This window comes from Ricinus communis, chromosome 4 (assembly GCF_019578655.1).
Source record: "Ricinus communis isolate WT05 ecotype wild-type chromosome 4, ASM1957865v1, whole genome shotgun sequence".
NCBI classification, from domain to species: Eukaryota; Viridiplantae; Streptophyta; class Magnoliopsida; order Malpighiales; family Euphorbiaceae; genus Ricinus; species Ricinus communis.
The window spans coordinates 27501622-27527018 of record NC_063259.1 but is presented as its reverse complement, the minus strand read 5'-3'; the positions used below and the strand labels follow the sequence as shown (position 1 = coordinate 27527018).

The 25397-nt window shown below is 34.1% G+C and overlaps 4 protein-coding genes, 1 long non-coding RNA gene and 2 pseudogenes across 7 annotated transcripts; 3 read left to right on the top strand and 4 right to left on the bottom strand.

Moving 5' to 3' along the window:
* The first annotated feature begins 1155 nt into the window (after positions 1 to 1155).
* On the top strand, positions 1156 to 3620 carry LOC8266372 (adenine/guanine permease AZG2). The gene has a single exon (XM_002511211.4). It carries the CDS (start codon positions 1767 to 1769, stop codon positions 3405 to 3407), a length of 1641 nt encoding a protein of 546 aa, XP_002511257.1. The 5' UTR covers positions 1156 to 1766; the 3' UTR covers positions 3408 to 3620.
* Positions 3621 to 4261: 641 nt separating this feature from the next.
* Positions 4262 to 6480, top strand: LOC8266373 (annotated as a pseudogene).
* Positions 6481 to 6695: 215 nt separating this feature from the next.
* Positions 6696 to 8554, bottom strand: LOC125369921. 2 transcript variants are annotated; one of them, XR_007215625.1, is made up of 3 exons: positions 8417 to 8554; positions 7517 to 8222; positions 6696 to 7092 (listed from the first exon to the last, which is right to left on the bottom strand). It is a non-coding gene; the product is annotated as an uncharacterized LOC125369921 (long non-coding RNA). The 2 variants fall into 2 exon arrangements; XR_007215624.1 differs by lacking the exon at positions 8417 to 8554 and having other exon boundaries at positions 7517 to 8229.
* LOC8266374 (E3 ubiquitin-protein ligase AIRP2) lies at positions 8426 to 10538 on the top strand. Of its 2 annotated transcripts, none has more exons than XM_015723330.3 (5): positions 8426 to 8696; positions 9185 to 9342; positions 9488 to 9554; positions 9862 to 10096; positions 10188 to 10538. In XM_015723330.3, exons 1-5 carry the CDS (start codon positions 8621 to 8623, stop codon positions 10396 to 10398), a joined length of 747 nt encoding a protein of 248 aa, XP_015578816.1. In that variant the 5' UTR covers positions 8426 to 8620; the 3' UTR covers positions 10399 to 10538. The 2 variants fall into 2 exon arrangements, with proteins under 2 accessions (XP_015578816.1, XP_002511259.1); XM_002511213.4 differs by having other exon boundaries at positions 8440 to 8696; positions 9180 to 9342.
* Positions 10539 to 11751: 1213 nt separating this feature from the next.
* On the bottom strand, positions 11752 to 13399 carry LOC8266375 (GDSL esterase/lipase At3g48460). The gene is made up of 2 exons (XM_002511214.4): positions 12508 to 13399; positions 11752 to 12424 (listed from the first exon to the last, which is right to left on the bottom strand). The coding sequence occupies exons 1-2, from the start codon at positions 13162 to 13164 to the stop codon at positions 11918 to 11920; spliced, it is 1164 nt and encodes a 387-aa protein (XP_002511260.2). The 5' UTR covers positions 13165 to 13399; the 3' UTR covers positions 11752 to 11917.
* Positions 13400 to 14319: 920 nt separating this feature from the next.
* LOC8266376 (phosphopantothenoylcysteine decarboxylase) lies at positions 14320 to 17757 on the bottom strand. The gene is made up of 5 exons (XM_002511215.4): positions 17607 to 17757; positions 16816 to 17163; positions 16196 to 16481; positions 15101 to 15417; positions 14320 to 14900 (listed from the first exon to the last, which is right to left on the bottom strand). The coding sequence occupies exons 2-5, from the start codon at positions 17158 to 17160 to the stop codon at positions 14631 to 14633; spliced, it is 1218 nt and encodes a 405-aa protein (XP_002511261.2). The 5' UTR covers positions 17161 to 17163; positions 17607 to 17757; the 3' UTR covers positions 14320 to 14630.
* Positions 17758 to 19472: 1715 nt separating this feature from the next.
* LOC8266377 lies at positions 19473 to 20647 on the bottom strand (annotated as a pseudogene).
* Positions 20648 to 25397: the final 4750 nt, after the last annotated feature.

Below are 25397 nucleotides of genomic sequence, written 5' to 3'. Positions count from 1 at the left end.
TGCAGCAACTGCCCACAAACTCTTCTACTCACTAGTATTCTATACGTACATAACTAAAGAGAATTCTCATATCTTTTTACTACGCAAGTGCATCAACTAAAATAAGGCTTTTGTCATTCCAGCAAAAAGGCAGGCCGGCCACCTTATATTATGTCAAAAGAATCCACAGGCATGCGTGGCTCTATTCATAGCTAACTCTCATTTTATTATATAGCAAAAAGAAAAAAAATGAAAAAGAGGCTTTCTTCAAAGTTAAAACTTTGTTTATATGAAAATCTTGCAAGTAACGAGAAGAGGGAAAGCTTTTGATTAGATCGATATGCATGCGCTTCTATTTTATTTATGCTCCTGTCATACACTAAGTATGTCAATTATCTTTATCTTTTAACTTGTCCCATAATTAGCTTATCAACCATAAATCACCTGTTGGCAATTTTTCCTTACTGGAAATGCGGAATTTTGGAGTTTGAATCTTTTTTGACAAGTTCTAAACTAATACACATTGCATTAAATGGGATAAATTAAGAATTTCTTACATTTAATTTAAAAACCAAGTTTGATGACCAAGTCGCAACAAAGAAATTTGAATGTAATAGTTTCTTAATCTTAAAAAAAATATGACATTAGATCATTCAAAGATATTGCATTTGGAAATTTCGAGCAACAACCGAAAAAAGAAGCAATTTCCTAGCAACTCAAAAGGAATATCTGATAGGGCTAAGCAAATTGTTTCATTTTAATCAAAAGTATTAGTTGGCATGCCTGTATCCAATATTATGTATGATAAAATATTCAATCAACGCCTTGAAGGCTATAGTCCACCTCAGCTAATTAGTGATTGGCATATGTTTAAACCCAATGCTCCCATAAATTTTGGACAATGATTGGACACCGACTAATCCAAATAAAACACTAAACATAATTATTTCGTACGGACCTAGTGGGTCAAGATAAACAGATGTACTAATGTAAACTGTCAATTTAGGTTAATTATGTATCTCTTTAGAATATAAGGGTATGTAGATGCTATATATATTGTTTGTTGTTTTGTAATTTCAAAACTACCATAACAAGGTAAAATCCATATCATATCATTCTATTTCATGTGATTAATTTCATGATTTGTCTATATTGTAGTCGTAGGTAATTGCTTTGAGAGTTTACATCACCTATAAAATATATATGTTTAATCATCAAGAACTTGCTTGACTTAAAAAAAGAATGCAAACTAGACTCAGGATGCTGAAATTTATGGTGGATATTGTCATTATACATGAAACCAAAATGATTAAATGTGCTATTCGGCTACCAATCCTCTCACTAATTTTATAAATTTCCTAGTGGCCCTAACATTATATGTAAGAAATTATCATTACCCTTTTCCATTTCCCAATAGATATGCATATAAGCACTAGATTAGATAGCAGTCAAACTGTCAAACCGAATCTTATCTAACATTTCTGATTATTATACTATGTTCGCTAATAGTACTAATCGGAGAATATAATAGATATATAAGCTAATCACCTGCCCTTATATGCTAAACAGAAGTGCCCTACTCTTATCACTCCCTTCCAAGTTACACAAATAAAAAAAGAAAAAAAACCATGGCTTCTCATAACGCATATCCCATAAATCCAGCATTCTTTTTGCCTCAAGTACAATACTTGTCGTATAAAATCTAACAAAAGACTCCTTTTCCTTACCCTCTACAACCTAAAGCACAAGCCAGACCACGCACAAACAGGAAGCAGGTAGAGAAAGATATGGAAGAAAATTACAAGCTATGTCCAAGAATGGATACTGGGTTATGCACAAGGCTATCAACTTCTTGGAGGAAAATGGTGACAGGCTTTAATGATGCAGTTTCAAAGAGCAAGATTGGTAGATACTTCAAGCTAGAAGCAAGAAAGAGTTCTTTTACGAACGAGTTACGTGCTGGTACTGCTACGTTCCTTACGATGGCGTATATCATCACCGTTAACGCCACCATTATCGCTGACTCCGGCGTTATGTGCTCGGTCGCTGATTGTTCTGCTCCGGTTAACCAAATTGCTAGTCCAGACTGTGTGCTTAAGCCCAACGATGGCTACCAAAATTGCCTTGAAAGAGCCAAGAGTGACCTTGTTGTTGCTACGATATTATCATCCATGATCGGGTCGTTTGCAATGGGAATTCTTGCCAATTTGCCTTTGGGTTTGGCTCCAGGTATGGGCCCTAATGCTTACTTGGCCTATAATTTGGTGGGTTTTCATGGATCTGGGCCTATCTCTTATAAGACAGCAATGGCTATTGTCTTGGTCGAGGGTTGTGTTTTTCTTGCAATAGCTGCTTTTGGGCTAAGAACAAAGCTTGCTAGGCTCATACCACAACCAGTCCGCCTCGCGTGTGCAGCGGGTATTGGACTTTTCATTGCATTTGTGGGCTTGCAGGTTCACCAGGGCGTGGGCTTAGTTGGGCCGGATCCGGCGACGTTGGTGACCGTCACAGCTTGCTCGAACACTAATCCGGCAACCGGAGAGTGCATTGCTGGAAAGATGCACAGCCCGACATTTTGGCTCAGCTCAGTTGGGTTCCTAATCACATGTTATGGGTTAATGAAGGAAATTAAAGGTAGCATGATATATGGTATAGTTTTTGTCACATTAATTTCATGGATCAGAGGCACTTCTGTCACATATTTCCCTTATAACCCAATTGGTGAATCAAATTACAAGTACTTCAAGAAAGTGGTAGACTTTCACAAAATCAAGTCCACAGCTGGGGCTATCAGTTTCACCAACTTTAACAGAGGTGATGTTTGGATAGCTTTAGCAACCTTATTATATGTTGATGTGCTAGCCACCACAGGCACATTATACACAATGGCAGAAACTGGAGGATTTGTGAATGATAGAGGGAGTTTTGAAGGGGAATATATGGCATTTATGGTGGATGCTGGCTCTACAATTGTAGGGTCAACCTTGGGGGTTTCGCCGGTTGCAACATATATAGAGTCATCAGCAGGGATTAGAGAAGGAGGTAAAACAGGATTAACTGCAGTAGTTATTGGTTTATATTTTTCACTATCATTATTTTTTACTCCTCTATTGACTAGTGTACCTCCATGGGCTATAGGGCCTTCACTAGTGATAGTTGGGGTGATGATGATGAAGGTAGTAAAGGATATAAATTGGGCAGATATAAAGGAGGCAGTGCCTGCTTTTATGACCATACTTCTGATGCCCTTAACATATTCTATAGCAAATGGGATAATTGGTGGAATTGGGATATATGTTGCTCTTAATATGTATGATTATGTTGTAAGGTTAGCAAGATGGTTAATCAAGATGAGAAGAATGGTTGTAAAAGAACAAAACCAAGTGTCTGCAGCAGCTGGGTTAGATCCTTCAGCTGAAGTTGTTTAAGTGTTATTAGAGTTGAGTGTAGTGTAAGAGCTAATTAAGACGTGCCATTTAGAAGCAAGTTTTTTTGCAGCAATTTCATGGCTGTTTCTACTTGGATTCCTAGATAAAAGAAAATTTTGCATTTGATTCTATGTTATTTTTATTGTTGGTGAGTTGAGGAAGCATCAATGTTATCATTCCCTGAATATCTTAATAGAACTTCAGTTATATTAATGACTAATTGGCTTTTGAAACTTTGCTTAGTTCAGAACTTTCAGTTATATTAATGACTAACAAGCTTAAAAAACTTGCTTAATTCAGAACTCCAGTTACTTTTTATATTTAATACTATTTAGTTTAAATGAGTTACACTTTAAATGGAAAATTGGTTTTATTCTTTTTTTTAAGAAATTTTATCTATTATCTAAACAAGGAAGAAAAGCCAGCAAATTTGATTGGTCCAACACGCAGACAAATTTAAGTAAAAAACAGACAACCTGTCCTACCGCTACCGGTGGGATAAAGAACAAAAGAGAAAGAAAAAAAAAAGGGGGGGGGAGTGCTGTGGGGATTGAGACTACATATGGGATAAAGCAAGAAATGGCTGGGTAATAATACTTAATAATAATAGAAAAAAAAATTAATGAATTGCACTAAGAATCTAACGTATTTTCATTTTAACACTTTATAAATATAATTATTAGCAAATAAAGATCAAATTGCATAATACTCTTAGCAAGTACTAATGCAGTAGTTAAAAGAATAGTAGTTATTATATATTTTATCAAAATCTTTTAACGGTATCATACAATTTGATCATTATTTATTAATGATTATATTCACAATGTATCAAAATAAAATAAAAAAATTATAGATTATAAAAAAAAATATGTTAAACCATAAAATAATTTAATAATTTTTTAAAAAAGAAAAATAAAAAAAAATTCTTTAGTCTTTTATAGGAGGTTATGAGTTTCTTATTTAGAATTATAAAACCAAATGTAGGAGGAAAACATTGCTAGCATTAGCAAAATATTCTAATCACATATGATATTCTACATTCAACCGGATTGCAAGGATGTTTATCATTTTCTTAAGGAGATTAAATATCCTTTTTTGATCTATAATTAATACAAATATTAATATATATGGCAAATTGAGATTTAGATACAGAATCTGATAAATAAATAAAAAAAGAAAGGGTAAAACCAACCCCGCAAATCCTCTCACAAACACTTGTGACTTGTCCTGTAAACGCACCAAAAGGACAATCCTCATCTATGACGCCTACTTTCTAATGTAACGCTCTCAACACTCTCACATCCGAAAAGCAGAGAGAAATGGGAAGTGGGTTATGGTGTAGACTATCTTCTTCGTGCAAGAAAATGGAGCAGAGCCTAAATGGTGCAGTTTCAAATAGCAAGATTGGCAGATACTTCAAGCTAGAAGCAAGAAACAGCTCTTTCACCAAAGAACTTCGTGCTGGCACAGCCAGTTTCCTCACTATGGCTTATGTCATCACCATTAATGCCGCAATTCTAGCCGACTTTGGTGGCACGTGCTCGGTGGCTGACTGCTCAGCTCCGGTAAACCAAACGGCTACTCCTGACTGCATGCTTAAATCCAATGAAGGTTACCAGAACTGCATCAAGAAAATAGAGAGCGACCTTATAGTTGCTACTTGTTTATCAGCCATGATCGGGTCATTTGCTATGGGAATTCTTGCCAATTTGCCTTTATGTGTGGCCCCAGCCACTGGTGCCACCAGTGCTTTCTTGGCTTATAACTTTGTGGGTTTTCATGGATCTGGATTCATGTCATATGGGACAGCCATGGCAGTGGTCTTAGTTGAGGGGTGTGTATTTTTCGTACTATCTGCTTTAGGCCTGCGAGAAAAGCTTGCTCGGCTTATACCGCAACCGGTCCGACTCGCTTGCGCTGCTGGCCTTGGGATTTTTATTGCATTTATAGGTTTGCTGATCCATCAAGGAGTAGGGCTTATTGGGCCTGATCCATCAACTTTGTTGACCATCACAGCCTGCTCGAGTACAAATCCGGTGACCGGAGAATGCATCTCTGGAAAAATGCTCAGCCCAACGTTTTGGCTGGGCTGTATTGGGTTCCTAATCACATGTTATGGGTTAATGTGGAAAGTTAATGGCAGCATGATATATGGCATGGTTTTTGTCACACTTGTCTCATGGATTAGGGGCACTGCTGTTACTTACTTTCCTCGTACTCCACAAGGTGAGAAAAGTTATAGATACTTCAAAAAAAGTGGTAGATTTTCACAAAATCCAATCCACAGCTGGGGCTATTAGTTTCACTAATTTCAACAGAAGAAATGTTTGGATGGGTTTAGGAACCTTATTATATGTTGATGTGCTAGTCACATCAGGCTCATTATATAGCATGGCAGAGATTGGAGGATTTGTAAATGAAAAAGGAAGTTTTGAGGGGCAGTACCTAGCATTCCTGGTAGATGCAGGCTCTACAATGGCAGGATCTGCATTAGGAGTTGGGCTAACTACCACATATTTAGAATCATCAGCTGGGCTTAGAGAAGGTGGTAGAACAGGCTTAACTGCTGTAGTTATTGGGTTTTATTTTCTCCTATCAATGTTTTTCACTCCTCTACTGACTAGTGTGCCTCCATGGGCTATAGGGCCCTCATTAGTGATAGTGGGGATGACAATGATGAAGATGGTGAAGAATATAAATGGGGTAGATATGAAGGAGGCAGCACCTGCTTTTATGACCATGATTCTTATGCCCTTAACTTACTCTATACCAAATGGGATTATTGGTGGCATTGGACTGTATGTTGCTCTAAGCTTGTTTGACTACATTGTGAAGTTGAAAACATGGTTTATTAATGTGAAAAAGAAAAGGGAAAATCAAATCCAAGAGTCTGCTACCACCATGGTGTAGTCCTCTAGATACTTCAATTACAATAAGTTGAGCCATTTAGAGTCAGTTTATGACTTAGATGTGATACTTCAGTGCTATTGAATCAGATTATCGTAACCAATGGTGCATTTTGGCTGCATTATGGTTCTAGTTAAGGAATATATACATGTTGCATTTCTTAAAACACTAACCTTCATTTCTTAATTAACTTGGAAGCAGCAGTCATAGAACGGCATTATCACTGCCTACAGGCAGCACTTCAATTATTTCTTTAACCAACAGGTTCCAGTTATATATCTGGTTTATGTTCCTGGCAGTATTATGCTTTCTTTCTGTATGTAGTTAGCTCTTTTTAAAAAGAAGCCTGAAATGCTAATGGCTATAATAAACACAAAGAAAGAAGAAGAAAAAGGTTTAAATGCGAATTAAGTAAAGCACAATTCTTTGAATTAAATACAAATAAACTATTCAAAATCATTCAATTGTAAATAACTTGTATCTATTTTTAAAGGAAAAAGAAAGGCAAGATTTCATGTTTAACTTTGGGATGATAAATGACCTACTTAACTCAGTGGTTAGAGTATTGCTTTCATACGGCGGGAGGGCTTACTGACCGAAGGGACGGGAAAGCCTCATTCGAATCAAATCCCATCTCTGTTGTTGAATAGGGGGATGGGTAATTTAAGTTCTAAGGTCACCCTTCTCGGAAAGCGAATCCTGCTCCCGCACGCAAGCCCTGGTTGATTGAAACAGCAGCAGATCAATCCGATAGCATATCTATACCTAGGAGCAGCACCTGTAAGCGGAGCCGAGCAGGAACAGAATTTATAAACAGGAAGACTTGCAAAACTCATGTTTAAACAGAAAACTGAAATTTAGATTTATGGGTTTGTGTTATGTGCAAGAGGAGAAAACTTTCATCCTGGAAAGTCTTCCCAAGCAGTATAAGCAAGAAAGCTAAATGCTTTGCATCAAAAGTTCAGTTTGTTCTATCTTCACTTTCTAACAGTTTATGGTGTGTACACTTTTTAGTTGAGGAAAGAGAAGAAACCCACTAAAATGCTCTGTAAACACATTGTAAGGTAACCTGAAATACCATTAATTAAAAAAGGTAAACTTCAAGTGCATTTTCTTTTACATTTCTTACATTTGATCATGAGCTAAAAGAAACCAAAACAACCAAAAAAAAGAAAAAAGAAAAAAGAAAAGGGAGAAATTACCAGAAGCAGAGATGACCGAGAAACCCTTTTGAAAGATTTGGTTGCTGTAACTTGCAGGTTTTGACACCTATTTGATTTCCCTGTCTCCCACAAGTTATCTGTTTTAACTTTTAATCTCTACTTCCCTCTCCGGACCATCTTTCTTTTGAACATAAAACTCGTATCTGTATAAATGAACAGTCTACTGATTATTAAAGTGGTTGCGCGATCACACATCGCCGCTTGATACATCTTCAGTGATCCATTATTTTGACTATTTCAAGGTCATGCTCCTACCCATTTTGAAAGACTCAACTGCGAATCCTCCATTCAACATTCTTTCACTGATTTAGTTTATCCTAATGTAGTTGTAAACATGGACACATTCTACCATCCAAGGTAAAAAGCTATTCAATCATACTAATATGTTAAAACAAAAAAAACACAAACCCAAATTATTTATATTTGACTAAGAAATAAATAAATATATATATATATTTTGCATATTTTCTAATATCGTACCATTAAATCTTGAAATTAAATACTCCAATTTAATCATCTTTAATATTCGACGTTAAGGTCTTGAAAGATTTTGCAATTCTTCAATTATGTTAAAAGGCCTAAAAAGATAAATGAACAAAGTAATGATGCTGTATCTTCCCCAAATCCTTTGACCAGAAAAAGGTGGAATTTGATTGGAGATGGAAGCACCTACTTTATAACTGCACTGCACAACAAAAGCAAGTCAAAGAACAGAGTAAGAAAAGTCAAAATCATATAATCTGAAGAATTCTAACCTTAGAAACAAATTTCAAAATTAAATTTCAAAAACTTAATAATCATTTTATCTCCCATGTGTTTTAGTGTTTGAATTGACTGATTAATAATCATTACTAAGTTGCCTCATACACAAGCACACACCCCACTTTCTAGAATCCAAAGAACTTTCTTTTCCTCTTGTCCAACAAACAAGAAACTTTCATGGTGGAGTCCACCAACTCCTTCCAATCCAGTTGATCGCTTCCTTTCTATCTTTCCTCTCTTCTCTCACCAGGGAAAAGGAAAAAGAAAAAAAAAAGTTTCAGTTTGGATTATTGGGCAAGGAGAGAAGACTGATGGATTATTATGAGCTTGCTGGTAGATTCCCATACCAAGACTCCCTCAAGGTTCTTGAGGCTGATATCCAGCATGCTAATGTTTTGTAAGTTATCTGTTCTCTTTATTATTGTTGTTTTTCTTTCTTGGCCTTTTTTGTTCATTTGTATTTTCTGGGCCAACTTGAAGCTTTGATGCTGTTGAAGCTGTCATCACTTTTTGGAATTTTCTCTGTTTTGAGAAAATGAGTCTTCTCTGTGTTGATGCTAAAAATCACAATTGTGATGCTATCCATAACCAGGAACATATACTTGACTTCTTGGGATTTTGTGGAAGTATGCCTCTGATGGATTTTTATTTTGTTAGAATTTCTTTTTGTTGTATTTAAGGCATTTCTTTTACTATCAGTTGGGGCAACTACAGAATGTGTATTACCTGTTAAATTTACGTTTCAGTATATAATTTTTTTTTTTGTTTTCTTGGGAGCTGTGTAAAGCTGGATTGAGTAATTGGATTGGACATTGATACGGCGTGTGCTAAGCTAGATTGTCTTATTTTTGTTTCGGCTAAAAATGAATTTCATTTGCAGGGCAGCTTCTATACCAAGAGGCAAGGGTGGATCTTGTCTTCAAATGAAACTGGCTTACAATCACTTAGCACCTATTTGTCTGCTGTTACTTCAATGGATGGATTGTTCATGTGCCAGTCTACTTTCAAGTTTTTTAAACCTTTTTCACATAGTTGTATATCAGGTTGGTCCTCACTTGCCTGCTTATGTGTGCTCTACTCATGTGAATTGAAAGTTTAGTTTCCCTATCTTTCTTCTCCATCTCCCTCTATTGGGACGAGTCTAGTTTCTCGGAGCCTGTTATTTGAATACTTCTCTTTATTTTTCAGGTATGCTCAGATGGAAAGCCAAAGATCTCTTCATGCAGAAGGAAAGCAACCATTAGGGAATTCTATGGTGAGCAAAGTTGTCTTATCTTTTTTTCTTTCCTTGTGTGTAATGTCTGCTAGTGAGATGCGGGCAGTTACATGGAGTGAAAATTATACTATTTTCTTTGCTATAGAACACTACATTCAAAATCATTCTTTTTGTTTCTCACATGTGGTATTTTAATTTTTGCCTACGTTCATTTCAACACATCGTGTTTTAAAGGAAAAAATTGCACTCTGCGGGTTGAAAATTTGAATAATAGATATAATATGGCTTCAATCATTTTTACCTTGTATTCCATTTGTGAATATATACTGACTACTTAAAGTTGCAGCTGTTATATTACCATCACTTCAGCGTCTTCATGGTGATTCACTGGAGTTGGACATTACTCAGGAAAATGGTCAGTATGTGGAGATGGTAGTCAAAATGGGATTAGAGGATAGGAGAAAAGTTTCAGATATGGACCTAGATAGGGAAGATGAATGTGGGATCTGCTTGGAGCCTTGCACAAAAATGGTTGTGCCAAGCTGCTGCCATGCAATGTGCATCAACTGCTACCGTGACTGGTTAGAGACATGTTTTACTTCAATTTTTTTTTCTTAAAGTTGGTCAATGATATTAAGTGGTGCTCAATCTTTTCATTTTCAAATGTCACAGGAACATGAGATCAGAATCTTGCCCATTTTGCCGGGGAAGTCTGAAAAGAGTCGATTCAGGTGACTTATGGGTTCTTACATGCAATAGCGATGTGGTGGACACTAGAACTGTGTTAAATGAGGATAGGTTGCGCTTTTACCTTTTCATAAACAGCTTGCCTAAAGATGTCCCGGATGCTGTGTTCTTGAAGTATTATGAGTACCTAATCTAATTTGACAGATAAGAAGATTGATTGATTAATGTATAAAGGGAAACTGCTAACCATCACAACGTACATATAGTCTTGTGAGGTTTTCATGTTGAAAATTGCATTCCTAGTTGATAATTGTTCAGAATGTGTATATGTCTTAAGTAACAGACCCCATTATTAATATCATATCTAGACCTTAAACCATAAAAAATTTCTTCTAGTTCCAAAAAGAAAGAGAGGGGACAGAAGGATAATTTGGGTATGATATGCATTTGATTGATATCTTGGGATGGGACAATTAAAGCAAGTAATATCACTTGTATATCATCATTGTTAAGCAGCCTGTTTTAGTCTGTTTACTGTAGAAAACTGTTTGCTCTGAAATGTTTTGGCCTTTCTTTTTCACCCCAATTACAAGTGGATTTTGAGAACAGGGAAAACAGCATTCTAGTTTCCACCTTCTGCTTTGTCCCTGTAAGAAATGAAACTGAAAATAGGGTTTATTTTAGTTAAATGCAACATTAAAGTTCGTGACTTTTCTCTTGTACTTTCCTCCATTGAAAAAGTGAGCAAGTTGTAATAAATGTTCAGTTGGCAAGTGAACCATAATTTCGTTAGACTAGAAACTGAAATCTCATTTTTCCTTAAGACTTTCCTCCTTTTATTTCACAAGTGTGCTGTGTGTAAAAGATGCAGCTTCTTGTTAATGCATATCCATGCTGTATATTAAAAGATGCTTGAATAATGATTACTGAGCCTCTAAAGTTGGTGCTTCAAATGCTTGATATTGCATTCATGATTCTACTCTGTAGCCACCAGCTCATGACATCATAAGACACGGCTTAACAATTTTGGTTTTGTGTTCTTTGCATAGCATATAGCTTTCAGTACCTTAACCAGAGTGACTTTCGCTGCTAAATTTTCATGTTGTTTCAGGTAAATCTTTAGGTAGAGGTCCATTTCTTACTGCATTGCTCTCACATAATTTTCCCATAGCTTATACAATAAGTATTCTGATTAGCAGAAAGGAAATATAATCATATAATTTTATAGATATTATATAAGTGGAACGCTTCCTAGCAGACCAATTGATGTTGGGAAATCTGCACGATTCAGTTTCTTTAATTATAAGGCAAAAATTGTGAAAACAGGATGACTAAAAATGTGTTGGCGGATGCCTTCATATCTAGAATGACACCAGAGGATGTAGTTGGAAGTTTTATAACACCGCCTTAGCGCTGGCACTAATTTATGATAGGCGACAAGTAGGGTGCATTATTTATGACAAAGGCATGGAATTCTCAGCACAGTGTGCCGGGTAATATTGTACAGCTGAATTGTCCGACTTAATTGCAGGATCATGTTTCTCGTTGGTAAAAGGAAAAGTTGCCTGCTGCGGGCATCAAATGCATATCTTAGAGATAAAAAAGAGGAATCAAACAATACAATTTTATTTTATATTTTGAACTACTAACTCAACCATGTTTGATAAGAAACACTATAATATGTCAAAGTTGATCAAAGCCTATTGCCAAGGCATTTATCCTTCATGCTGTTTCCTGCTAAGCAAGTATTCAAATGGTGGCCGACTGTAAGTGCCATACAAAAACATGCCAGTGAGTACTTTATACATGGCCTCGGTGAGATGAACTCCGTCCCAATTGATGTACTGTGCTGGGTTTGGACAAGCACTTGCTGAAGTTGTTCCACATGTGGCAAACACAGAAAAGTTGTAAGGCGGATCGCTTGATCCGCAGCATGCCTTGAATGGCTCCTTGAATCCATAAGCTGCTGGATTCTTCATAACAGTGCGATAGGCGTTCCAATAATCAAGATAGGCAATTGTGGCATTGGGAAACTGCCTCCTGAGATCTCCCAATGTAGCTTGATAAACATCATTGTGGGTACTGGTTTGATTGTTGACACTCTTAACGCAGCCAATATCATCTCTGTCATATTCAGGAGCTAGTGTCATGGCCAGTGTCAAGCAACCTGTAGGAGGTAGGCCTTGTACAACAACATATTTCACACCTTTACTCAGCAAGGCCTGAGATAACAGGAAATCAAGTAAGAAAGTTATCGTGCATTTCAAGCAGGGGAAAGATAAAGCAATAGAAATTGAGTTGTCACCTGTAGAAAAGCAGTGACACTGCTGATTGCAAGTTTTCGAATGGTATCACTAGATACAGATGATCCAATAGTATATACATAGTCATTAGCTCCAATTTCTCCAACCCAGATCAACGCCTCTCCAAATGCTGCTCTGCACTCTGGACTTGAGGACACTGACCCGTTACACCCCTGCTTCTCTAAGTACTCATTAAACCAAATGATTTGAGTTTGAATAGACTGAGGAGTAATGTCGAGAGTAAGGTTGTTCTTCTCAAAGAATGCATGATTTATAGCTGTAGAGCCAGCTACAGCAAAGTTTACCCCATTAGTTGGACTGCCCTTGAGGTTAAGGTATGGTGGCAAGAATGGTAAAGACAGGGTTTCAGCTACAAAATCAATCATGAGCCGCCCGTCGGAGTACCGGTTAGAGGGGTGGTGAAAGAATGTGCTGCCATATGGAGGGTTAGAGACATGGCCATAACCACTAGGAGTAGGACCTGACACAGACCTAGTATTTCCAGTGTCGGTGAATGAATCGCCAAAAGCGTAGATCTTCTTGAAGGGACGTGAATTTGTATCAGTTGTGGTAGTAGCAGAAGCAAGTGTTGAAGAGGAGAAGATGAGTGCAGCTATAAGCAGAATTTGTAAACAGAAATATGTGAAAGAAGCAGCCATTGAAATATGTGAAAGTTCTCTAGCTTAGCAGTACTAGCAGCTCATTCCTCATTCTGCATACATATATGCAGCTTATATATTAATGATGATCGTTATGCGAATGACAGATTTGTCCTTTCCCTTCAAATCTCTATTTTCCAGATCAATAAAGAACTGCAACAAACACTTGACTTAATTGATGAGTAATTGTGTTATGTGCATGAAAACTAAGGTGATATGTATGGCTGTCTTGCTGCCAGAGAACTGAAAATTTAGCTTTCCTTTTTCTGTTAACCAAAAAGAAATTAAAGACTCGAACTGTTTGAATAAATGAAAATGTGAACTGGACCCACTGAATAAATAAAACCGTTGGAGATTTAAACAGCATAAGATAAAATGGACCGTGACAGTTTTTTAAGTTACGAAGGTAGATCTGGGGAAATAATTGGCTGAAAATTTAGTTGGGTGCCCTAAATGAAAAGCATCTAAGTAAATAACTTGATAAAGAGAGGTGGGTTGTAAAATTCGAGGCAATTTCTTCCAATTCGGATATTAAACTAGCTATTTTCCTAGCCATGAGGCACTGCAATAGTGCAACTGTTTGTGAATGCCAGCTCTACTGCATTACTAAAACAAAATGTAGGTAAACTTAATGACAAAAGCACTCATCCTTCTTGCTATTCACTGCCAACCAACCCAAGAATCGAAATGGTGTTTGACCATAAGTTCCATTACCAATTAATGAACTGAGCAGGGCTTGAACAAGCTTTCACAGAAGGCGGGCCACATGTAGCAAAAGAAATTTAAGTATGTTTCACAACTTCGCAGCTTTGCTCAATAATGCCTTAAGTTTTACAGAATCAAATGAATTCCGTAATGCACTTCATGAAGACTTGTTGCCTTGGAAGAGCAGAGTAGGAAATTGAGATTAAGTTATTACTTGTAAAGAAGCAGTCACCCTGTCATGTACAGGATTGCACTTACATCTATTTCTGATCCTTTTGTCAACTGCAAATTATATCTAACTTCATTTTCGTTTGTTTCTTGTGCCAACCTTTTGATTTTCTTAGGGTTTTCCAATGCTTATTGACTTTCTCATTTTACTACCATGATCATCATGATGATGATACAAACATAATTCAGAAAACGTTTTAGTTGCCACTAATGAACAAATGAACTGTAGCAGATCAAAGAAAATGATAAGAAATGAGACCGATGTAGTCTGGATAATCACAGAAGCATATTTCAGAACATTTTGTAGATGACCGAAGCATTTTTAGTTGAATTCTATTTAGCATTACAAGCAATAGCCACAGTGAAATTGACAACACGCAAATACAATTCAAGCAAACTCATGCGCGTATTTTCCTTTTTCCAGTTATACAGACAAGAAGACTTAAACGAACAACCTACATGAAAATCAAACAATGTACCTACCATTAAAAGATGAGAAGAGCGGCCAAAGCATTCGCATTTAACTAACAAACTCATCCTTCTCCCGGTTGAGCTCTTGCTCGTGATTCCAAGGATTGTCTTATGAATAAGTAGATTAGAGTAGGTTCGGCAATTGCGCCATTGGCGTTCGTGACAGGTTGGATCAGGGAAATTCCCAGTTCTTTAATTGATTTGAGATGCCTTTCTGTGAAAGGATTATTCCACATGAAAGTATTCATGGCTGGTGCGACAAAGAAAGGCTTGCTGTTATCCCAGGCTCGAACAATGCAGGTCAGCAGATTATCGCAAAATCCCCCAACAATCTGCATTTGCGCATATGTCAATGAAAGACATAATTTAGAGTAAAATTCTTAATCTTGTTCTTCCAAGTTACACTATCCAGTAAAATTCTTGAAAATTTGAAACAAGGACTTAAATTCTTTGCCATGTTGCACATAAGATAAGGAATTTGACTGCTAGTTCCGTAAGGATGAGAAAATAAACTTTCAGAAGAATCTGTTACCTTGGCAAGTGTGTTCGCCGATAATGGGGCTATAAGCATGATATCAGCCCAGTGCCGCAGTTCCATATGTAGCACTCTGTCTCCTATTTCATTCCAGCTGGACCAGTCATCCTCATCAGTGTAAAGAAATACATCCGTAGGAAGTAATGTTTTATCAATGAAACGTAAAGAAGCTCTAGTGGCGACTGCTCTTACTTCTGCCCAACCACAGAAAGACTGGCAGATAAAACCAAATTTCATAGCAGCTACACACCCGCTAGCAGCAATTAGAATCCTGGGTTTGTTGGGAGCCGTAGATTTCTGTATTAATTCCATTTCTGTTGATGCAGATTTAGTACCATAATTTAGTAACCATGACAACCAGTCAGGTTATATTGTTACTACATTTTTTTTGCATGCTTTAGTAAGACATATGGTATAGCTACTGCGTCAACCAGATTAACTACTGAAAGAATTTTCTTTGGCGAAAGTTTTATTTAGCACTTTTATACCTAAATACGTTTTCACTTGTTTCCATTTTCAGACCTTTTATTTTCCTTTGGTTTTCCAATATCATGAGAATTTCATTGACTTCTTCTTCAACTTACTACCATGATTATCATGATGATACAAAGAGAATTCAAGTAACCTTTCAGTTGTCACTAATGAACAAATCAGTTGTATCAACCAAATGATAAGAAATATGAACCCTATAAGGTATGCTAGGTCTAGTCAGATCGGCATTGCCTTTTCTGTGTATGAAACATTGCAAAAAGTACTCAAAATTAACCAAACTTAGCTGAACATAGCTGGCTATCATTTCATTCCAAGATCACAAAATGCATAGCTAACCAAGCATTTTTCAGAACATTTTCTAGATGACAGGAGCATCCTAGACACCACTTTGAATATCGGCTGTGATAAAAACTTTTCCTATTTAGTATTACAAGCAATAGCCTCAGTGCAGTTGACAACATATAATTCAAGCAAACTCAAGCGTGTATTCTCCTTTACTAGGTTACATACAAGAAGAATTAAGCAAACAACCTACACGAAATCAACAAAATACCCATTATAAGATTAGAAGAGCAGCAAAAGCAATCACGTTAAACTAACCAATTCTTTCTCCTGGTTGAGCTCGTGATTCCAAGAAGTGTCTTATGGTTGAGTAGATAGAGGAAGTTTCAGCCATTGCACCATCGCCATAATCTCCACAGGCCAGCCTCTTTGAGACAGGTCGGATCAGGTTAATTCCAAGTTCATCAACCCCGTGGAGATGCCTTTCTGTGAAAGGATTTTTCCACATGCAAGTATTCATTGCAGGTGCAACAAAGACGGGCTTGCTGTTATCCCAGGCTCGAACAATGCATGTCAGCAGATTGTCACCTAATCCCCCAGCAATCTGCATTTGCGCATATGTCAATGAAAGACATAATTTAGAGAGGGGAGAACTAATTAGCAATAGCTGTTACGTCGCCACCTGCCACATGCTAATGCAGGGAACAATTATCACACCACCCTTCAATACGAGTTTGTTTATAGAACAATTAAACAACCAATATGCCCAAATGCAAAAATGAGGCTAAACAACTTAATCTTGAAAATCCAAGTAACACTGTATTGAGGAAAATCCTTGAAACAAGGACTTAAAATACTTGTAATTTTGAACATAAAATGACCAGATAAGGTTATTAAACTGCTAGTTTGGCGAAATAACATTATTAAGGATTTGTTACCTTGGCAAGTGTGTTTGCTGATAATGGGGCTATAAGCATGACATCAGCCCAGCGCCGTAGCTCAATATGTAACACTCTATCTCCTATTTCATTCCAACTGGAGCATTCATCCTCATCAGTGTAAAGAACTACGTCTTTAGGAAGCGATTCTCTATTTATAAAACGTAAAGAATCTCTAGTGGCAACTGCTCTTACTTCTGCCCAACCACAAAAATATTTGCAAATATCCCCAAATCTCAGAGCAGCAACACATCCACAGGCAGCAAGTAGAATCTTGGGTTTCCTGGTAGCATTATCCAACTGTATTGGCTCCATTTCTTTTGATGTAGATTCTATGTATGCCATAATCTAACCAATCCATGAAAGAATAGTTAAAAATAATACATCAAGCTAAAAGTTTAACCTAAAATTTGTTAAACCATTAAACTAAAAGATTGACTTGGAAAAAGAAATAAAGACAAATAGTGATGCAAATACAAAAGAGATCTTTTATAATTCTTACTAGCAGCAATCAGCACGCAGTCTCTGATATATGGATTAAGTATCAAGAATCACAACAAAGTATTATATGAGAATCTTTAAAGCAAGAACACTTCGATTGCAAAATCTTGAAACATTACATTGTTACGTAACGGTATTTATAGAAGAAACCACCAGTAGTTCAATCATCAAAAGCACTTATTCTATGTTAAACAAAAATCAGCAATTCTACTTCTTGTTGTTTGTCTTTCTTTTGATAAGATTTAAGGAACAGGCCACCGCATGGAACTAGATTTTAATAGGTGCCTCACCTGATGATTTTCTACCAATCGGTTAGGGTTCTACACTGCTCCGACATTCGGATAGGAAAGAGCGACAGTTGAATCTGATAGCGTGATAGGCTTTTCTTGCGATCTTGATTTTCAAACTCAAAAAGAGAATAACTGAGGAGATAAAAAATGAGAAGAGAATAATCAAGAAAAGAAATGAAGATACAAAGAGAATGAGATTCTATTATTGATAACTGATGTATTTTAAATACAATCATCCCACACTTATTAAACATACATGAAAAATATTGAAACATTGTAGCTACTTGCTAGCTGCATTAACCGACTTTGGCGCCATAATTAACCGATAGCGAATATTATCATAACTGAATAAGAAATGATCCCTTGTGAGGCTGTGACGCAAGTGTGTACCACTATTTAAATACATAAGAAGTGATTCACCTTTTATTTGATGCTCATGATTAATGTGTTCTTCTCTTCCAAAATATTACGGCAAGTTTCCCAGGGATTGGGTCAGTATAATGCCTGATGACATTCTTGTTTCTATTATATTGACGAAGCAGCAAGAACTAGCATCTTTTCACATCAGTGGAAGAAGTTACGGGAATTTACTGGTAGCTTGGACTTAATATGTCACAATTAAAGCATGATTGTAATGAAAGATGTAGGCTTATGACTTGGGTAAATAATGCCTTACTATCCTGTAGATAATGAACTCGAAGTTTGCTGATGAAGGGCACAGTTAGAAACCCCATCCTGATAGTTGAATTAAGTATGCATTCCAAAAGGAAGCTCAAAGGATACGGTTTGACTTATCAACTGGGGGTGCATGCTGCCATTTTGGGACTTATAATGGATACTCTCATGCTGGAAGTTATTCATTTACGACTCAGTTTCATTTGCAATTACAGTCTCAAGCCCATACTTATTTAAGAATCAAGTATTAGTTGAATTGCCCGGTACGGTGCCAAGTATAGTAAGGACAGCCTTTCAGATCCAAAATCAATCACAAGCTGCCCATCGTAGAATTGGTCAGCAGGGTGGTGAAAGAATGTGCTGCCGTATGGAGGTTAGAGAATAACACTACCATGACCTGATGAAACAGGCCTGGTGTTTCCTTATCAGCGTCTGAAGCACCACAAGCATACATATATCTTTCTAAAGGGCTGTGAATTTATCTTCTTTGTTCTAGTAGGTAGAGAAGATATCGAGTATAGCAATGAGTGCAATTTGGAAAGAGAAATATGTAAAGCAGCAAGCAGCCATTATTAATTACAGGAGGTTTTATTGCTTGCAATCTCCTTCCCTTCTGCATTTACAGGAATGCAGCTTACATATATTTCTGATCCTTTTGTGAATTGCAATTACAGTCTCATTGACTGCAACTTTTGTCTGTTTCTTTTCCCAACCTTTTGATTTTCTTTGCGTTTTCCACCGTCAAGAGAATTTCATTAACTTGCTCAATTTACAACCATGATCATACAAACAAGCTTCAAAAAACATTTTACTTGCCACTAATGAACAGACGAACTGTATCAGATCAAAGAAATGAGAAGAAATATGAGCCTGATGTGGGCCGGAGTCAACCCTTTATTATGTATGAAAGATTAATTAAACTTAGCTGGCCATCACTTCATGCCTACAATCCAATAAGCATATTTCAGAACATTTTTTAGATGACAGGAGCATCCCTAGACGATGCTTTGGAAATTAGTAGTGATAAAACCTTTTGAAAATTTCAAGTAAGAGCCACAGTGCAATTAACAGCATGCAAATACAACTCAAGCGAACTCACTAGTGTATTCTCCTTTTCTAGTTATACATACAAGAAGAATCAAGCAAACTACCAACATGAAATTAACAAACGACAATATACCCGTTAGAAAATGATAAGAGCAGCCAAAGCATTCACATCAAACTAGACCTCGTGATTCCAAATTTACTCTTATGTTTGAGTAGATACGGGAAGTTTCAGCTATTGCACCATCGCCATAATCTCCACAGACCAGCCTCTTTGTGACAGGTCGGATCAGGTTAATTCCAAGTTCATCAATCCACTCGAGGTGCCTCTCTGTCAAAGCATTGTCCCACATGAAAGTATTCATGGCTGGTGCAACAAAGACGGGCTTGCTGAAATCCCAGGCTCGACAAATACAGGTCAGCAGATTATCGCACAATCCCCCAGCAATCTGCATTTTCGCATGTGTCATTAAAGAAATAATTGAGAGGGCAGGACGAATTAGCAATAGCAGTTATGTCGCTATTAATGCAGGGGAAAGAGAAGATCTATAGTGCAATCAGGGAAAACTTATCGCTACCATCGAATATCGTTCTTGAATTAGCAATTTACAAATCCAACGTAAGCATTGTCCTTTACCTTAATCTTATCACAAATCAGAGGAACCTTTAAAGTTACTGCCATCTTTACTTAAATTCAAGGCAAAAAGAGAGCAACTACACCAAGTATCAGGGTGCTTGGTTTAAATAAAAGCAAATGAATCGAGAAACTAAATACCATCATTATCATACCACACCCCAATAATAGTTTAATTATAGAACAATTAATTTGCTCGTTATCCTTATCCAAATGCAAAATTATAAAGCCAAACAACTTAATCTTGATAATCCAAGTTACACTCCATTAAGGAATTTAATTTGCTAGAAACAAGGACTTTGTTATCTTGAACATAAAATAACCATATAAGGTTATTTGTTACCTTGGCAAGTGTATTTGCTGATAATGGGGCTATAAGCATGATATCAGCCCAGCGCCGCAGTTCAATATGTAGCACTTCGTCTCCTATTTTCTTCCAACTGGACTGTTCATCCTCATCAGAGTAAAGAACTACGTCTTTAGGAAGGGAGGCTCTATCAATAAAACGTAAAGAGTCTCTAGTGGCAACTGCTCTCACTTCTGCCCAATCACAGAAAGAATGGCAGATAAATCCAAATTTTACAGCAGCTATACATCCACAAGCAGCAAGTAGAATCTTGGGTTTTCTGGAAGTATTATCTATGTGCATCGACTCCATTGTTGTTCATGCAGATTCCAAGTTTGCCATAGTCTAATCAACCCGCGAAAGAAATAGTTAAAAAATAATGCATATAACTAACAGTTTAAAAAAGATTTATTATATAATTGTCCCAACATCGGAATTCGAAAAAGACCAAAAAAAAGTCAAAACAAACAAACAGCGATGCAAATACACAACAGATATTTTTTAGAGAAAGTGCTTAAATCTGTAGAATTTTTGCAAGCAGCCAGTCAACATGCAGTCTCCAATTAATGGATAACAAGAATCATAACCAAGATTATCTGAAAATTTTTTAATTCGAGATCATTTTGTTTGCAAAATCTTGAGATATTACATTGTTGCATAACAGTATTTATAGAAAAAATCACCAGTGGCACAATCATCAGAAGTGCATATTTCTTTGTTAAACAAAAATCAGCAAGGATGATTCTTGTTTGTATTAAGATATAGAGAATAGACTACCAAAAATCTTTAATTCAAGATCATTTTTATCAACCACTAGTTACTGCAGATGTCGTAATGGATGCCTCACCTTATGATTTTCGCTCCGAAAGTTACGTAAAATCAAGAAATACGGTGAATTTGATTAGGGTTTTTCACTTATGTCAGATAGGAATGAGCGGGAGTTGAATCTGATGGAGTGATAAGAGTATTGTTACGTCTTGATTCAAGAGATCGTAAGCTAAGCTCAAGAAGAGAGAATAACAGAGAAAATAAGAGATGAGAAGAGAAAAATGATAAAATAGAATAAAATAAAGGAAAGTGAGATCTATTGTTGATAACTGAAGCATGTTCCAGAATCATTCTACACTTATTAAACATACACGAAATGTCGTCTATTCTTTTGAAATCTGTAACGACGCTTTTAACTGATTTTGGCGCCTTAACTAAGCAATCGCGATTTGCCAGCTTAGCTTATCAATCAAAAGTTTAACGAACTTGGATGCTCCCTTGTGACGCAAGTGTACCTATATACTACTGCACTTATCAATTAATTGTTTCTTAATTGGTCTTTTACACAAATACGTGTTTTAACCATTTTAATAACAAGAATACTCTTTTCAGAGTAACTTATTTGCAAAAATATGCTCCTTCTCTGGTCCCTAAGCCGTGAGATTTTATTTGTTCTCCTCAACTTCCAAAGTTACTATAGGAACGCTAACTTGTCTGATTACTATATTATTATAGTAGTAAATATTTTATCTTAGTTAATATTAAAGAATTAGCCTTTATTATTTATTATTATTCTCTTTGACAATTATTTTTATACATGTGAATTTTGATAATTAATTTTTTCTTACTTATTTATGTATTTTTCTCTCTCTAATTTTTGAGATTTCATTCAATTGTTATTTTATTTTTAAATTTATTCAGCTATAATAAATTGGATTTTTGCAATGTATAAGCTAGTGCGTGCAACCAAAAAAAATTAAAAGAAAACGAGAATTGAAATAAGAGAGATCAAAGAAATTAAGTAAAAAAAGTTGAGACACACAAAAAAGAAAAATACAAGAAAAAGAATTAAAGATGATTTTTTTTATAGGTTGGAAAATCAACCAAACATAAATTATATAATCTTCACATCAACTAAACATCAATCAAACGTAAAATATATATATATATATATATATATATATATATATATATATATATTATTCAAAGTAACTATGTAATACTTTAAAATTTTTCAACTCATTATATTTATAGGACTTGATTTTCAAACTAAATAATAATATATTCGAGGTGAAATATTTTAGTAATAATATTATTTTCAATTTCTAACTTCCATATATAATTAAATTAAACAATTAATATAGAGTTTAATAACATTAATGAAAATGGAATAATAATTTTATATTATTAAAAAATATTTTAAGTATGATTAATATTAAATTATGATAATAATTTATGTAATTAATTTATTAGATTTATTTGATCAAATTAAAGCAATGATTGCATTAAATTAATATTTAAGATTTAAGTAGTATAAACTTAATTTTATAGTTGGCTTAGTGCCTTCATAGTTGTAAACCAATTAATTAGTTGATATGACTCTTTAAATTACTGTGTTAGAGATTTCATATCATTAAAGAAAAGAAAGAGATTAAATTAATTTACCAATGTTAAATTTTAATTAAATATTTAGTTTTAATTATTCTGATATTGGTTGGAATTAATTGCAATTCCGTTAGTAAACTTAGCATTTACCCGATTTATAAATTAGGATGGATGTTTAGTTCTTTAATTTCTTGACTTTCTACTTAGAATGGCTATCCAGTCTTAGTAGTTTAATACAGTAGTATATTTATATTTCAAATTAATTTCATATTTAAAAAAATATATATATATATATATATATATATATATATAATTTAAGTGACAATTGAATAATAAAATTAAATTTGTACTTGATGTGTAATGTGAAATTCTCATATTATTAATACATAAAAAAAAGATAAAATTAATTTATAAATGCTAAGGTTTAATATACCAAATGACTAATTTTAATCATTTTGGTATTAATTTGATCGAAATAGAATCATTTTAATATGTTCCACTCTACATTCATTCACTTAACTCCTCTATTAATTCATAATTCAAATTCTAATATTATGAATGTCCTCTCTAATAATACTGATTAAAAATTCTCTTCAAACTAAATTAATAATTTAATTAGTATTCCTATTTTTATTTATAAAAGATAGCAAATAAGTTTTAAATCAAAAAATAAATATAAATACATTTTTAATTTTTTTATAATATAATATTTTATTAAAGGATTTATAAAAACTTTTTTGGAATAAAGATCTTTATATTTGTTGCTTTAGACTATACAGAAATGTTAATAGACAATACACGTGGAATTCTATTGCCTTTCCTCTGATACTCTTCCATTTCTCTTTTCCTTGTACACACGACTTGTCCTACAAAAAGAGAATGCGTACAAAAGTAAGATAAGAGAGTAAAAATATAAGGAAGTCTTTTGTAATTACTTTCAGAAAAAACATATAGAGTGTAATTTTCTCTTTCTTAATTGTATCCAATTTGTTTTCTTTTCTTTTCTTATATAGCCTTTTGGATAATAAAATGGTAATGTTACAAATTAATTAATTATAAAATTTAGAATATAGTTTTTATGTTTTATATTTGGTAAATTAATAATTTTATTAAGTACTAAATTTTAAAATTTATTTTATTTATTATTAAATATTAGTTATTATCTTATTTAAATATTTTTAATAGTTACTCTCTCAATTCCATACTAATGAACATTTTTTAGTATTTTATTTGGATTAAAAAGTGTTTAATAGGTTGAATTATAGAAAATAAATAGCTAATTGAGATTAAATGACTCTTCTATAGATATTATTGTGTATATTATATTAAATAAATCTCAAGTATACATTTGATGAACTTATAGTTTGTAGATAATGAACCAATTACTTTTAAATTTATGAATACTTATTTGTTTTATGTACAAATTTATTACTTATAAAATGTATATTCATTTCTTATTAGTGCCGGGTTCATTAAACATGAACTTTAGATTCATCACTTATAAAGTATATATTCATTTGTTATTAGTATCAGAATTACAGATTCATTACTTATAAATTGCATATACACTTATTAAGTTTCATTAAATATAAAGTGTGTATTCATTAGATTTTTAGTTATGAACTTGTTCTTAACATATGAATATGATATTTATTACTCACAAAATGTAAATTTATTTATTACTAGTGTCAGGTTATAAATTGTATATTCATCTACTATTAGGTGTCAAGTTCACTAAACATAAACTTTAGGATCATTAAAAAAAAATTAGATTCATTACTTATTAAATATATATTCATATGTTATTAATACCAAATGCACTGACCATAAATTTTAGGTTCATTGCTTATAAATTGTATATTCATCTACTATTAGTGTCAGGTTCATTAAACATAAATTTTAGGTTCATTAAATATAAACTTTAGGTTCATTACTTATAAAATGATTATTCATATGTTATTAGTGTCAAGTCTACTGCACATAAATTTTAGGTTCATCGCTTGTAAATTATATATTCATCTATTGTTAGTGTAATATTTATTAAATATAAAATTATATATTTTTTATTTTTTATTGGTGAACTTGTTCTTAACATGTAAATCTATTTTTTAAGCTATAATTTATAAGTCTCATGTGTATATAGGTATGATGAATCTACAGTTTATAACATATAAATCTACAAGTTATTTTATAAATTTAAATTATAATGTTGATGTTTGGAGAAAAAAATGTTAAAATTATTTTATTATTTTGGAAAAATAAAATTATTTTTTCCTATGCTTACTCTTAATTATGTTAATTAAATTTATTATTATTTTAATACATAATATTTTTATAAAAATATTAATATATTTTTAAAAATAAATTTAGTGTTATACTAAAAAAGAAATATAAAATACAATAAATTATAAAAATTGAAATAATATAATAAAAAATAAAGAATGAGACATGATAAAAAAAAATTATGATATATTGATTCATCTATTTTATAATGGATTTAAATTTATAGTATTAATTTATTTTTTGGTCTATTAACTATTTAATGATATAAGATGTCAATTAATGTCCAATCAAACAAGTGTTAGTTTCATTATTTATTAAAACACGCATCTAATTCTATAACTTAACAATACACGCGTGTTTTGATTTTGGTACATGATTCTTCATATTCCGAGGATCCATAATATAACAACTCTCATGCTACTTGATTGAGAATTTC